Below are 15,597 nucleotides of genomic sequence, written 5' to 3' on the forward strand. Positions count from 1 at the left end.
AGATGACGTGGGGTCATAGACCTCAACAGATCTTAGAACTCTGGTAACCAGGCACCCACATTGCCCCATCCACCTCACTTGATTGGAGACAGTCAACAGGCAAAGATGTTTTGTTGTTGTTTCCCAACTTTTGGAGGATCTGGGCTCAAAAAATCCCAGAAAGAGAATCTTTTTGGTAGTTGGCGATGTTGGCTCAGCCTTAATTCTTGACGCCTCTGGGCATCTGGCAGGAGGCTGTGAAAGGTAACACGGGGCAGCCCAGGGGAGGCTAGTGCAGGCCAGGGCACAGCTGTGATCCCACCTGATCAGCCCCACACCCCTTGCCCCTCTTTGTGTGTGTGTGTGTGTGTGTGCATGTGTCTGTGAGGAGGAGAGAAGGCAGGACATAAGGGGCGGGTCATTCCTGAGCAGGTGCTGGTTGTTAGGTGTCGGAAACCTAACAGCTAGGTCATGTTCATACTTCAGGCCATGCCTGGCAGCATGAGAAGGTGAGCACCTCTACTCATATTGTTACCGAGCACTAGAGGATTCATCTCCTTCCCTCCCTGACCAGAGTTCTTTGCAGAGATGCCCCTCTGTGCCTGAACTGAGGAACAGATATTCTCTTGGTGGTTGGCCCCAGTGGCAGTGTGCAGGCAGCCCCTGATTTCTTCTGGCCCAGTTCCCAGGCAGTCTTTGCAGAACTCCACTCATTAGGTTGTCGAGTAACTGCCCAATGGTTTCAACTCCACAAACTCACTAGACAAGGGGCAGGTACATGAGGCCACCCACACTTTCCAGTGCTGCTCTGAGATGAGAGCAGGAGCAGAGGGTCTCCACACTCAGGAGCTTGAGATGATGAGGTTGGACTAGAACTAGGGAGGGACCAGACTCAGGCTGTCCCTTTTTGAAGCTAAAGGGGATGTACATGAATGTCACCTTGCCTGGCTAGGAGATGAGCTGCCGTGACCCTCTTATCCTTGTCCGGTGTGAGCTTCTGGAGGCCACTGAGGCAGAGCCAGATGGTAAGGGGGACTGCAGGCTGGGTATTCCTGGAAGGGAGTGGGATCTTTCTTGTGTTTAGAAGGTCACATGGAAAGTCAGCTATGTGGGTGAATCTTTGTTTTTATCCCACTCCAGCGTCAGCTGCAGAGCTCCAGCCAGCGGCAGAAGAAGAGCAGTGGGCAGTGGTGGAGGTAGAGCTGGCTCCAGCTCCGTTGACACCACCCCCTCTAGCACTGGAGCCAGTGTCCCCTCCACCAGCAGTGTTGGAGGTGGAGCAAGGGCCAACATGGGCTCCAGCAGGAGTAGGAGCTGCTTAGCTAGAGTCACCTGGACCATCATTTCTAGTGAGAAGTCCATCTCCACCTGTGGCTCTTAAGGAGCGTGAGAAGCTTAATCTCATGGCCTTCCCTCCTAAGCTGGTGGTGGAGCAGTTTACCATGATGGATGCGGTGAGCAGCTGGGCTTTCAGGGTGGTGTGGGGCAGGCCTTCCCTCTGCTATCGTTGCCCCAGACCTGATCCAGACTCCTATGATCTGGGCCCAAATCCAGGCTCCACCCTTTACCAATCATAAGACCTGGGCAACTTTCTGAACACCCAAGCCTTTGCTGTCCACCTGCAGACCGTGGAGGTGGACATTAAGAGGACCTGTTGCACAGAGTGACTGTGCCAACTCCATGAGGTAGAAGAGACGGAAAGCTGGGTGGGCCCTGGCCCATCTGTGCAGGGAAGGGCTCACTGTGTACAGCCTGGACCCTGGTGGCCCAACCGTCTGCTCAGGAGTCTCAACAGCCTCAGGACTTATTAGACGCCTGATGTGTACTCCACTACAAGGGAGACAGACAAGGCCTGTGGGTGTAGCTGCCACGCGGGGATGTGCATCAGAATGTGGAGTGGGACCAGAGGGGGGATCAGGGTATTGGAAGATGCCCCCTTGGGATGAGCCTAGTTGAGCCACCATCTGGAGCTTGGAGTTAGCCAGCACGGGCTGGGTTCAAATGCCCCTCTCCCTTCCCTGCCAGTATTGGGTCCTGGGTCATCCTGTGCTGGGTGTCCTCAGTGGACAGAGAAGAAAAGCCAGGGACTCTCACAAGGCTCAGGCCACATCCTGAGCTTTCTGAGCTCCAGCTCTAAACTGTGACTCCTGTGTGGGACTTTGGGGGCTGTAGGCACAGACCTGGGGTGTGGCAGGGCTCGGTGACACTCCCCCTGTTCTCCAGGAGCTCTTCCAGAAGGTGGTGTCCTCTCCGTGTCTGGGCTCCACCTGGGGCAAGAGGAACAAACCCGGCAATGAGCACCAGACACTCAACGTCCAGGCCACCGTCGACCACGTCAGAAGGGTGGCCAGCTTCGTCATCATCCCCTGCTTCGGGGACCCGAGCAAGACAGCCCAGGACAGGGTGAGGGTGGTGGAGCGCTGGATCCAGGTGGCCCAGGTGTGCTGTGGGAGGCCCAGTGGAGCCCCTCTCTGAAGCCTTGGGAACTGCCTCTCCACATTTATCAGCTCCCAGGATTGCAGTGTGTGGTCTAAGCCCCTGCACAGTCCCTAGGACCTTCCTGCCAGGGGCCCGCTGACTTTAACTCCAGGTCCCAGTGAGAGGATGCTCACTTCCTACCTGGCTCCTTCCCTGGGTTGAGCTAAAATCCTGCTCCCTGTGAGTGTTACTCTTTGGGTCCTAAATGTGCCCTTCTGGGACTCCCTGAGCATCTGTCTCATCCAGGAGGGGAGATTTAAATAGAAGGGTACTGAAGCTAGAGCAAGCTGGGCTACAGTGCCCCACCTCACAGCTCATTCTCTTCCCTTCCCCAGGAGTTCGAGATCCTGAAGAACTTCTTCTCGTCCTGCACTGTCAACTCTGCTCTGCAGAAAACCTTCACAAGCCACCTGAAGAACACACGGGGGAAGTTTCCCGGTGGGTAGGCCTCTCTCCATAGGAGGACCAGGGTGGATGGGGGATCTCTTGTATGTCTGCCATTGGCCCCTCAGTCAGCTGGGAACTCCTGGGAGGCAGCAAATGCTGGGGACAGGGCCTGGGCCTCGGCAGGGGGTCTCTAAACCTTCCGGGGTCCTTAATGCACCAGTTCTGCTTTAGGACTCGGCTTCCCTAAGTGTCAGGTACTAAGTTGAGCCAAATTGGAGATTTTCAAGTGTTTATAGCAACAGAACCCCATGCCCAGTTGAAACTCAAAGCAGTCAAAACAGAGCTGTTCTGTAGAACTGGGGAGTGGAGACCCCAGTGACCAACAGGAGAGCCCCCTCCCAGTACCATGAGACCTTAGCGCTCAGAGGAGCCCAGTGAGAACACTCCTTCAGGCAGTTTGAATCTCTTGGGTTTGCAAAGAAAAGGGATTTGCATTCAGACCCCTCACATTATTCCTAAATTTATCCCTCGTTCTTTCCCCTCCCCTGAGAGAGAGCCCTGAAAATCTTAAGGAACTCAATAGTCAAGACAAGTCCTTGAGCAGAGAACTGATGATCAAGGTAGAGTGGAGGCTGGGGGTCTGGAAAGAGAGGAGGGGTGCGGAGGAGGGGCACTGGGCAGGCTGTGGTTTTGATAGTTTCTCCCTTGAACTTTCTCTGAAACATTCCCGTCTATCTCATCCAGATTAACAAGCAGAGGGATCTGTTCTGCCCATGGGCAGGTGGGGTGCCATTTGTGGGCGGGAGGCCCTGGTCATGGGACACAATGGTGTTGGCTGGGCTGTTCCAGGAGGAGTTGCCGAGCTGGCGCCATCAACAGGTCTCTGGCTTCCATGTATGTCCATCCTGCTGGATGTAGCTTCTTCCAGGCTGTTGGGTGGTTGGGGTGGGTTTAGCCCTCAGCCTAAACCTATCCTCAGGAAGCCAGGACCCTGCTGCTCCTTCTATCTTCACCACATCTCCAAGGGGCTGCATCCTGCCTGCCCCAGGGATGTGCGTGGCAGAGGATTCCCATGGCCCAGGTGGAAAAACAGGCTGCTCATCCTCAGGTGAGAGATGTGTGTGCATTCTGGGACTCCCCACTGGACCCCTAGAGCAGTCACTTCACTTGAATCAACCACAGGAGTCTAACCTGAGTGCCTGGTTGGCAATGACATATGCCCCCAGTGGCTTATGAGAAGCGTCTAGGCAACTGATGGATTCTTAGTGGATCCTGCTGAAAGGACCTTAGGAGCTTCATGTAAACGGGGAATCAAAATGTCCTGTCATCCCCTTCTCTGTTGATCAGAGGTGGCACCTTGGAGGTCCAGTTCTTGAGTGGATAAAGAAAGAGTTCAGGGGCCGTCCCTGTGGCGCAAGCGGTTAAGTGCGCGCACTCCGCTGCGGCGGCTCAGGGTTCGCCGGTTCGGATCCCGGGTGCGCACCGACGCACCGCTTGTCGACCTATGATGTGGCAACGTCCCATATAAAGTGGAGGAAGATGGGCATGGATGTTAGCCCAGGGCCAGTCTTCCTCAGCAAAAAAAGAGGAGGATTGGCAGATGTTAGCACAAGGCTGATCTCCTCACAAAAAAAAAAAAAAAAGGATTCAGTGCAGGGGAATGTCCTGAGGCGTTCCTTGGGGAGGAGAAGGCTTTGGCTTGGCCTCTGGCCCAGCCTGGGGCCCAGACACTCCACGGGACTGGGGCAGGCAGGAGCCACTCAACCAGACTCCCAAGACACCCCGTCCTCTCCATCCATGACTCAGCCCAGGACCAAGCTTTGAGAGCTCAGGGGACAGGACTCTTGTCAGTGGTGGGGCTGGGGGTTAGGCAAGGATGTTGGAACAGGGCCTCTGGCTGAGAGGGGCAAGCGGCCTCTCTTCTGTGGGCCCCTGAGCAACACACTGCCTATGTTTGGGTCTCTGTCTCCTCATCAGGGAAATGGAGGGATGGTGATTGTGTGGTGCAGGCCTCACAGGGTGGTGTTGAGGTAAGAGGGAGGAAAGGAATGTGGGAGCTTTCTGCCTACTCCACCTGGAGGGGTGAGGGCCAGAACAATGATGACAGTCTTGTGACACTGAGTCCTCATGAGAACCTGTGTGGTAGCCGGAGTTCTCACACTTTCCAGATGAGGAAACAGGCTCAAGGAGGCCAGGCCACAAGCCCAAGCTCACACCCAGAGTGAGAGTTGGAGCTGGGCTTGTTCTGGAATCACAAGACCTTGGAGGATGGAATGACATTGGTACCAGTTGACTCAAGTCAGATGTCCAGTGTCGGAGGCCAGTGGTGCTGGAGAGAAATGGGGTGAGGGGAGTATGGCCTCACTGACACTGTCCTCGACCCTGGCAGGAGGGGCCCTCCACGTTTGCTCCCCCAGAGAGCAACCCCCAGAGAGTGCAGGAGAAGCAGCAGCAGCGGCAGGTTAGTGTGCCTGTGGGGGAGGGGCTCTGTGCTCCCAGCTGGAGGCCTGAAATCAAAAGATGAGGGCCCTTCATCTTGGTGCCACAGTGTCTGAATCCCCCAGTAGAAGTGACCAAGAGGAGGGCCTGGAAGAGCTGGTGCAGGATGAGTGTGTTTTGGGGAGGGCAAGGGACTGCACACCCTGTGATTTGCCAGAAGCCGGCCCTGGGAGGTGAGGAGGAGGAGTGTGGTGTTCTTGGGGTGTGAAGGGAGTAGGAATTGACGGGAGGCTGCTGAGGGTCCTAGGCTGCTCCTCGTGGGAACCCTGGGGTGGGCCAGGTGGCTGAGGGTGGGGACTTTTCAGGAGAGGGTCTACATGGGGTCGACTTGAGAGCAAAGGTTCATCCCACCCACACCCCGATGTCACAAGGTGTTGTCCCCTATCTTGGAACTCTGCTCAGTGACCTGCTGATGCTGCACCTGGTGATGGGTGACTATTTCGAGGTGGGTGCACCTGAGGTCTAGGCAGGAAGGACCAGGATTCTGAGCCTTGGGATGCGGGAGCCCCCGAACTGAGCTCTGAGTTCTCAGCACTTGGCACATCTCCTCTCATGAAAGCCTTGCAGCCACCGCTGGCAGCTGGGGCATCAGGCCTATTTTAGCGATGAGTGAACAGAGTTTCTGCCAGAGAAACCCATTCCAGTTACCCAGGCTGGGGAAGCTCAGAGTTGCCTGATGGCAGAGCTGCGTGAGGTTTTATCTGAGCTGGACTCAGCCTGTAACTCCCATGTTGCCCATGAAGGGAGAAAGAAGTCGGCCCCCCCCAAGTCAGGAAGCACATAAGTGCCTGAGCAGTCCCCTCTGCCTGAAGCCTCAGCCTCCAAGTCTGTCATCAGAGAGAGTTGTGCTGCCAGGTCCCTCAGTTACACCCCCATGTCTTCCTCCTCTGGAGCCCAGAGGCAAGCCTAGGTCCAAGTCCTGTTTTCTCTGCATGCCTGGCCCCCTCTGGGGATCTGGCAGTAGTGCAACATGAGAAGGGGTGGGCATAGGGAGCTAGTCAGGCTAGGGGTCTTTGTCTGATGTACTCTGGCTGTCTACCTTCCAGGGGAATGGGATCAACCTTGAGAAGAGTACTGAGGAGCAGCTGTGGCACTCCCTGCAGGGGAGAGGAAGGAGGTGGAAATCAGAGACCTTCTGGGCAGAACAGTCCTTGGCTTCACCCGCTGTATCTTACATTGAGTGGAAGAGTTTGATACCAGAGAAGTGGGAGACCCATCCAATTGGCGGGTGGGTTGAGGGGAGGATGGCATCAAGGAAATCTTCCTGGAGGAGGGGCTGATTATTCCCATTCTGAGAACTGGTAGATCCTGGATGGAACTGGAGGGAAGGATGGTTTCCAGGACTGGTCCCCTGCCCCACTCCTCACCTCCAACAAGACCCCTGCAGCATCCCCCACCCAGGCCCTGTCTGCATCCTCTCCTTCCCTCTGGTCCCAGGAATACCGAGTCATGAGGGAGATCCTGCTGCTCCAGGAGGCTGCAAAGAATTACAAGCTAGAGCCCGAGGGAGCGATTTGGGGCCTCGTTCCAGGACATGGAGTTGCTCAATGAGAATGAGAGGTGAGGCCGGGCAGGAGTTGGGTGAGGGCAGGGGTGGACTCTCCCTGTTGGCCAGTCCAGAGAGCCTGTCTCCATGGTGCCCCACTCATCCCCCGGCCTGATTACATGGTGATCTCTGGGACACCCAGACTCCAGCTGCTGGGCAGGCAGTGGGGGGACCCCTGAGGTGTGGTTCCTGGTAGGCTCACAGGTGCCTCTCTGTCCTGTAGCTACACCTTGTCCTGCCAGCCAGAGCGCTAGACCTAGTTGGCCTGCAGAGTACGCAAGGCCAAGAAGAACCGGCCATCATCAAGGTCAGGGGTGAGTGAGTGTCTGGGCCGGGGTGACTGACTCCTAGGGGTTCAGTAAGGCTTTGGGCTAAGCGTGGCCTTGGGGAGTCGGATAGCTGGCACTGGGATCCCAGCTCCACTATTGACCAGTCCTGTGACTGGGGTGACTCTCTTCAGCTTCCTGAGACTCCGTTTCCCCCTCTGTGAAATAGGTAATACTAAATGATCGCTCACGTGGCAGGGACAAATGGGGTACTGGTGGCTGACAGCACTGAGCACAGGGTCTGGAGCACCCAGTGCAGTGGGGACATGGTGGGGGGCCATGATTCTGAGGGAGGCCACGCAAGATAACCCGACTCTTCTACTCAGCCCCCAGGCCCCAACCCCGAACCCCATACCAGTGGCCGATCACAGCCCCATCCTCAGCAGCGGGGACACAGCTGGGATGCTTGCGATGCACAGGGTCAGCTCCTCCCATTTGATGGGAAGGGGAGCATTGTAAGCTGATTCCTGGGGTCCCCTGAAGCCCAAGAGAGAAGGGATGACCCCATCCCAGCTCCCTGACATCTCTACCTCAGCACCTACTCACCCATTGGGGAGAGACAGTGGTTATTTGTTGTAAATAATAAATGACATATTTGAATATTATATTAAAGTCCTGTTCCCTTTACAGCTTGGGAGTTGTGGTGTGGTTCTGTCGCTTTCTGTAGGCATGTGAGTGAGACACAGAATCTCACATTTCTCCTTGAATCAAGAACTCTTCTGGGCCGGCCCCGTGGCTTAGTGGTTAAGTGCGCACGCTCCGCTGCTGCCGGCCTGGGTTCGGATCCCGGGCGCACACCGATGCACCGCTTCTCCGGCCATGCTGAGGCCACGTCCCACATACAGCAACTAGAAGGATATGCAACTATGACATACAACTATCTACTGGGGCTTTGGGGGAAAAAAATAAATAAATAAAATTATAAAAAAAAAAAAGAACTCTTCTGAGTCATCAACTTATTGTATGTTGGAGAAGGGAGAAAGGCCAGCCCCCTTTTTGGCTAGTGACATCACTCCCAATTCCCCCTAACTCCGAGAACAAGTTCAATTCAGTATCATTCAGCCGCTCCAGGGGCGGACACGGTCCCCGGCCCTTTCTCCTGGGATTTAAAGGTTAATGGTACTTTCACAGGCAAAGCAACAACCACTGAAATGTGGATGTCTTTAAAACAGCACTACCCAGGACCAGGTCGTGCCATAGGCAGGGGGTGCCTTTCTACATTCTGGAGGAAGAAGGAATGTTTTCTGCTTCTCCTGTTGAGGTTTCTTTTGACCAAATTTTAGGAACTTGTAGTTTTCTAGTTCAATCTCTGGAATTGCATCAGCTGTAAGTGGGGAAAACAATGTAAAAAGATCAAAACATGCATGTGGAGAGGACAAGGCCCGCAAAGGTGATTTGCAAATGGACTAAAGGCAGACAGGACTTTCCCTCCTGATACCCCTCTAGTGCCTCCATGTTCACCACTGACCTAGAATTGAATCCTGCTGGGGTCCATGTCCAGGACTGTGAAATCTGTTTCCTGCTGTTTTGTATCCAATGGGAAAGATCTGTGACGCAGCTTTAAGTCTACCACTGGGCCTCATTCCATAAACACGACCGACCGCTCTCTGTGAACCAGGATTTCCAGCACAACTGCCTTCCTTATGCCATTCACTTTAGGGCAGAAATTCCCTAGAAGGCTCCCAGCCTCCTCCCTGGCTTGGCCTGATGGATCCCGGGTGAGCTCTGCTTTACCAGGATAAGGGACCATAATCTTGACCAGTGAGTGACCCCACACTGTCCCTTGCTGTCCAGGTGACATCTGAGGCCGTGTCATTCTGAGGTCCATGGTCTTAGACAGTCCTCCAGTTTACATACTCAGTGTTGATGTTGCCAACTTGTCCAAATGGGGCAATTTGGCCCGAACCATTAAAGTGTGTCACCCTTGGGTGGTTGTGTTTTTTTCCCCTGTCTTGCGCTGTGGTTACATTACAACCACCTGATGGGTTGTGAACCCTGTTTGGAGCTTTGAAAGATGAGGCATGACAGGGGTGTGGGGTGGTCCAGCAGGAAATGCCACGGAACAGATGATCCATGGTCGTGCATGAACACAGCCTTAGCAATTAAAATACTGAAATGCTTCCCATCTGGTGGTGAATAGACACTGCTCTGACCTCACACCGAGAACCCACCCCGTGACCAGGAGCTTTCAAGGGGTTACCAAGTGGCATTTTGAACCTCATCCCTTGGAAACACCCTGTAAGACAAGAGCCAGATGAATCGCTTGGCACTTGTGAGTTATCGCCTCCTTTCTGATGGCTGCAAGTGTCACCCAGACACACAGGCTGGACTCTGCCAGGGAAGCCTTCTCAGGACAGGCAGAAGCTGAGGATGAATCCTGGTTCCCGGCATCCCAGGCCCTTCCTGACAGGGCACAGCCACCCAGGAAAGTGGTTTGGTAATGGAAAGACTATGAAGGCAATACTTCCCCTCCAAAGAGAAAGAGAAGTACCAATAGTGAAAGCTTGATTCCTCAAATAGTCAATTAAATCTCAACAAGCAGTGAGTTCTTGTCAGATTACTGATGCCGAAAAATGGTCTCTTGATAATAGCATAATCCCCCAGCTGCCATGTCCATCTTCATGAATCAAATTTCCAACACATATGGATCTAAAAAACTGAGGGAAATCTGGTATTTCCTTAGATGCAACTCTGAAGTAGCATGCAAGAAGGAACACAAAAATGGAGACCTAGAAGTAAATATCTAATTTGAGAACATAGACATCGAAGTGCTTTGGAAATAATATTTTGGAATCTATTGGAATATTACACAAAAAGAATAATCCACTTTAAGTAGGTTTTACTGTGACTGTATGGGGAAAAACTGAATCATCCTGTGACGTTGATAACTCGCTGCTGACTTGAAAGTACAAATAAATAAAGTACATAGTAAAGGAAAATGAGAGAACAGCATGAAAAAGGAAGATCTTTCTCTCCTCACCTGCAACTCAACCTCTCACCTCAGAAAGAAACCACTGTCTATATTTTCTATTTCACGCAGCAGAGTTTAATAAAAGAAACGTATTGTTATATTTCAAAGTTTCAAGAGCTCAAAGCACAAAAACATTTGGGATGCTGCCAAGAGACCTCACTGAGGTGCCTGCTCCATTTCATCTGCTGTCAAGACGGCGTTCTTGGCCCCTCACTTTCTCTGCCTCACTAGCAAGTCTGTCCGCCATCAGTGCTATCACCAGTCTCTCTCCTGTGCTCTTCACTGCCCTTTCCTCCTTCCTGATACCTTCCTCAGTCGCCAGAAATTGTTGGCAGTGGAGCTGTGGAATGCCCAGATCAGCTCCTGGAATCATCCCTGCCAAATCTGAAGACCGGCAGGAGTGGGCATGGGACCTGGAGTGCAGACCACCTGCGAGCACACCTGGCAGGGTTTCACCTGTGTGACTAGGTGCTAGGTTTTGCAACCCTTTGGCAAGCTTGAAAGGAGTTACCAGTTGTCCTGCATTGCTGCAGGCCTGGAGTCCTTGCAGTCTCTCTGGCCAGCAGACCTGGTGGGGCTGGTCCAAGGTGTCCTCCCAGAGACCCTTCATTGCCAGGATGGGATGGAATTCTAGTACCCAGCCTCTTGAATATGTCACTGGACATCCTTATAGGGATGGAGATGTTTAAACCAGGCTTTGGTTTGGACTGGATCCCACAGTTATGCTGCTTCCTCTGTGAAGACGTGGCTATCATCCTTCTTTTCCTCTTACCCTACAAAAGTAAATCATGAAATTGAGACAAATGATAAAGGAAGCCTGCCTTTTTAGGACAATTATCCTGGCTGTTTTGTACTTCCACCCTCCCTCTATCCTCTGGGAATAGATCTGACCTGTGTCCCGGGATGTCATCAGGCAGATTTGCATCAAGAACAGAAAGCTCAAGGTCAAAACTCAAGGCTACTCCAGATCATTTCTCCTCCCCCATCCTGTTAACACCCCCTCCTTGTTTGAGTGTGTTTCTATTCTTTTCTTGTCCTTGTCACTCTCAACCTCATAAGTCCTGGCACTCTCTCTCAGGACAGTCGGTCCCCAGTCCTTTACTAAATCCCAAATCCTACCATTTCTGTGTTTTCTGATTACTCATTTGCTTAATCCATTGACCACTTGGTGTTCATAGAAGTTAAATCAATAGTGATATTATCAACCACCCCCTGTTAACGACTTACTCCCATATCCCAGATGTTCACATAATACAAATGGTTATGTTCAAAAGTAAATAATTCAGAAAACATATTCACCCACCACAAATTCCTGATCTCTAATATTTTTATTCAAACACTCATATAGTAGATACCTGTGCCTCATGATCAGAAGTAGTGCCAGATCACCGATCCTCACCTTAATTTCCTCCTACACCTATCAATCCTGAATTCCACGGACTATGATCTCAATAATTTCCTTGGAATAATAAAAAATTCCTTACCACTCATTTATGTTGTAAACCTCCAAACCCAGAAGATCCCAATTATCTGCCATGCCGCAGCTACTGCTGGTCTTATAACAAGCTGAAGAAAAAGCATGAAACATGATCTTTTGGTACCACTGTAAATACAAAACCATCTGTATCAACTGGGAAGCATCCATAATGCCTGGAAATCTTGTTCTCTTTTTTCGTGTTGGCTCAATAACAAGACGATAAATCAATTTAAAAAATGGGCAAAGGACCAGAGTAGACTTTTCCTAATGAAGACATACAAGTGGCCAACAGGTGTATGAAAAGGTGTTCAGCATCACTAATCATCAGGGAATGCAAATCAAAACCACAATGAGCTATCACTTCACACCTGTTAAGACTGCGATTATCAAAAAAACTAAAGATGGCAAATGTTTTTGAGAATGTGGAGAAAAGGAACCCTTGTGGGAATGTAAACTAGTAAAACCATTATGGAAAACAGTATGGAGCTTACTCCAAAAATGAAAACTAGCATATGATCCAGCAATCCCACTTCTGGTATATGCCCACAGGATTGAACTCAGGGTCTCAAAGAAATACCTGCACTCTAATGTTCATTGTAGCTAATTCACGATAGCCAAGATATGGAAGTAACCTAAATGTCACTGACGGATGAATGGATAAAGAAATGGAATATTAGTCAACCTTGAAAAAAGAAGGAGTTCCTGCCATTTTTGACAACATGGATGGACCTAGAAGACGTTATGCTAAGTGAAATAAGGCAGACAGACAAAGGCAAATACTCATTTATATGTGGAATCTTAAATAGTCAAACTTATACAAGCAGAGGTTAGAATGGTGGTTGCCAGGGGTTAAGGGGATGGAGAAATGGGGAGCTGATGATCAAAGGATACAGAGTTTCAGTAATCAAGATAAATAAGTTCTGGAGATCTAGGATATGGCATAGTGCTTACAGCTAACGAGACTGTATTGCGTACATCACATTTGCTAATAGTGTAGATACTAAGAGTTCTTACTACACAATAATAGTAATAAAGGAGGTGAGAGAAAACTTTGGGAGGTGATGGATATGTTTGTGGCCTTGATGGTGGTGACAGTCTCAAGGGTGTATACTTATGTCCAAATTCATCAAGTTGTATATGGAAAAGTATGACATCATCATTGATTCTTCTGCACCTTGAAGTACGCCGTGTCCTCATCACAAGAGAAAAAAATTTGTAACTATGTATGGGGACATATGTTAACTGGACTTATTGTGGTGATCATTTCAACATTTATACAAACACTGAATCATTGTGTTGTACCGCTGAAACTAATTTAATGTTGTATGTTAACTTTACCTCAATAAAAAAAAAACAACAACAGAAAAAACCATTTTAATATTGTAAATGAGTTCAGTGAATCCCTGAAACTGCCTCATTCCCATATGAGAGTTACAGGAAGCAGAGAGGATGAAGTAAGATGGAAGAAAGTTGTACAAAACACTATTCAAATCAAAATCATTTAAGTTGATATCAACTCCTTGTGGCAAAGTTCTGTGAGCACCGATCTTCTTTCACATTTTTCCTGGAAAAGCATACCTTCAGATCCAACCCATAATAGTTTCCTCATTTGCTCTAATAAGAAAATTTTAACTTAATAAATAAAACCAAAAGCAACCCTTATGTATGAATAAAGTTAGTGAACTTTACAGAGAAAAAAGCATATTTGGACAATCTCAATAAAGGTAACAGAAGAACGGAATGATGATGAAGTCTCATTCAAGCTTACCTTTGAAAGCCAGTAAAACCAGGTTATCTTTTCAAGAATGTGTGTAGAGCTGACAACCTTGGAAGATAGAAATAGTGGCCTCCTCTGGAGCAAAAGGCAGGCTTGCTTACTCCCCAGTATAATAAAAATAACACCCTTCCCCAAACCAAAGGTCAGCAGATTTCCTGCCTCTTATTGAAGATTTGAGTTCCTTAAGCTCTGAGTTCTTGCAACCCTCTGCATGTCTCCTGACCCACTGTGTATCATCCTGCAGGAAGTGGGATTTAGTGAACCAGTGCAAATGTTGATACTCTGGCCACTGCCATTGCTGTGTCATTAAGTCCTGTGTCTCTGACCCATGGGTCTCGTATCTTTTGCCAGCATCTGTAAGACCATGGTAGCTAACTTATTCGTTTGCAGGTAAGGTAAAATATCAGACCATTGACAGTTCCAGACAAGCCCTTAAAGTAGCTAGTAGTCTTAGGAACAGAGAGCTATCCAGAACAATATGCATGGATGGTCTTCATTGAAGACTTCATACAACCAAAACTTTAATAAGTCTCTCTGACCTCTTTTATTTCTACCTCAATTAGAAGGAGAGGCACCAAGCTTTATAGACCTAGGGCTTGTGCAAGCCACCTGGAGACCTAGTGACCAGAAACTTCCCATGGGGAGCAAAGACAGATGGGCATATTTCCAAAATGGACCCATATGCCTCCCGATCATCCAAAAGACAGTACATTATCTTAATTTATGATGATTTGATTCATTAAAATCTTGTGATGGGCCAAAGATACACTTCTAAGAGGAATGAGGCACATGGCAGTTGTAAGCAGATTAACACATTTGGTGAATATCAAACTCTGAATTAACTTTAGTGTTCTAATCAATCAAAAGGTACAACAAATTTAATTAGGTAGATTAAATGATATTTAATGGTATGCCTGATTATTACTCTGCAATAATGAACAAGCAGCTCATGTAAATAACTATAATTGGTCTTTAAAATATGATAGTCAGGACTGTTTGAGATAAGCTGGAGAGAAGGAAGGGGAGAAATAGATAAAAGCTAGCTGCTCTGACACCACTCTCAAGACCCCTGGATCTACATGTAACCCAGGAGATCTAGGCAGATGGCTGTGTGCCTAGATCCTCCTGCACTGTGGTTCTCAGGGATGTCACAGGGCTGAAGCAGCTTCCTGAATCTTGTTTACACGTCCACGTGTACAATACCCTTGACCATGGGGATGAACCACCATTCATTCATACCTTACACCCCTCTAATTAAAAATTAGATTTCAGAATCATTGTACCATTACATGATAATTTATTCCTCAAACTTGTAGGATGGCGAGCTAAAAGAAAATCAAATTTCAATGGCTTCTTTTCTTTGAAGGACCAAGATGTTCTTTCACACTTAGAATCTGGATTAGAGGATAAATCCATAAAGTCAATGGAAACAACTTAAGAAATGGACAGAGGGATACTTCATTCATGTATACACAGTAATCACAGAGACTTGAGGATATCAAAGGAAATTCTTTATTAAGAACCAAAGTTATGGATTCCTATCTTGGGTTCATTACTTTGAATTTTTGACCCAAATCATATACATTTATTGGACCATGTTCAATTCTATGATCTTTAGAAGATGCAGCCTACAGCTGAAGAGAAACAGATACAACACCAATATCTTACCCTCTCTGAAGCACAACTGAGAGCCCCTGGAGTCAGATGTTTTCTAGACAAGAAAAAGTCATTCTTCCTCTGAACAGAGAGAGTAGTGGCTATTCAAACATTCAACTTTAAATTGTTAACATTACTTGTTAGATTGTGATGGAGCAAGCCTCATACCTTCTAAGTTTCATGATTTTTCTCCAGAATACTGAGATGGATGACCTTAAAGTCCAGTTTCCCCATAAATGTCTTTATTCAGTGATAAAATTAAATTCCCTATAAAATAATTCCCATAGGGCTGGCTCCGTGGCTTAGTGGTTAAGTGTTCTGCTACTGGTGGCCCGGGTTCAGATCCGGCATGCACTAACACGTCGCTTCTCCGGCCATGCTGAAGCCACATCCCACATCCAGCAACTAGAAGGATGTGCATCTATGACGTACAACTATTTACTGGGGCTTTGGGGGAAAAAAAGGAGAAGGATTGGCAACAGATGTTAACTCAGAGCCAGT

General features: G+C 49.1%; 1 protein-coding gene across 13 annotated transcripts in view; it reads left to right on the plus strand.

Annotated features, from left to right (window-relative positions):
- Window positions 1-1,331: 1,331 nt before the first annotated feature.
- Window positions 1,332-15,597, plus strand: part of LOC131418749 (ral-GDS-related protein-like) — a 393,378-nt gene continuing 379,112 nt past the window's right edge. For 4 of the 13 annotated variants that reach the window (XR_009222998.1, XR_009223000.1, XR_009222996.1 and 1 more), the window contains exons 1-7: window positions 1,333-1,433; window positions 2,203-2,313; window positions 2,793-2,895; window positions 3,828-3,952; window positions 5,234-5,305; window positions 6,390-6,571; window positions 7,113-7,203. Coding sequence is in view for 6 of the 13 variants with exons in the window: in XM_058563383.1 (XP_058419366.1) it covers window positions 1,383-1,433; window positions 2,203-2,313; window positions 2,793-2,895; window positions 3,828-3,952; window positions 5,234-5,305; window positions 6,390-6,571; window positions 7,113-7,143 (675 nt within the window). In the remaining 7 variants the exon portion in view is untranslated. The other 9 variants (XM_058563388.1, XM_058563386.1, XR_009222999.1 and 6 more) reach the window with 8 other exon arrangements.

The sequence above is a fragment of the Diceros bicornis genome, chromosome 19, assembly GCF_020826845.1.
Source record: "Diceros bicornis minor isolate mBicDic1 chromosome 19, mDicBic1.mat.cur, whole genome shotgun sequence".
Taxonomy (NCBI): Eukaryota; Metazoa; Chordata; class Mammalia; order Perissodactyla; family Rhinocerotidae; genus Diceros; species Diceros bicornis.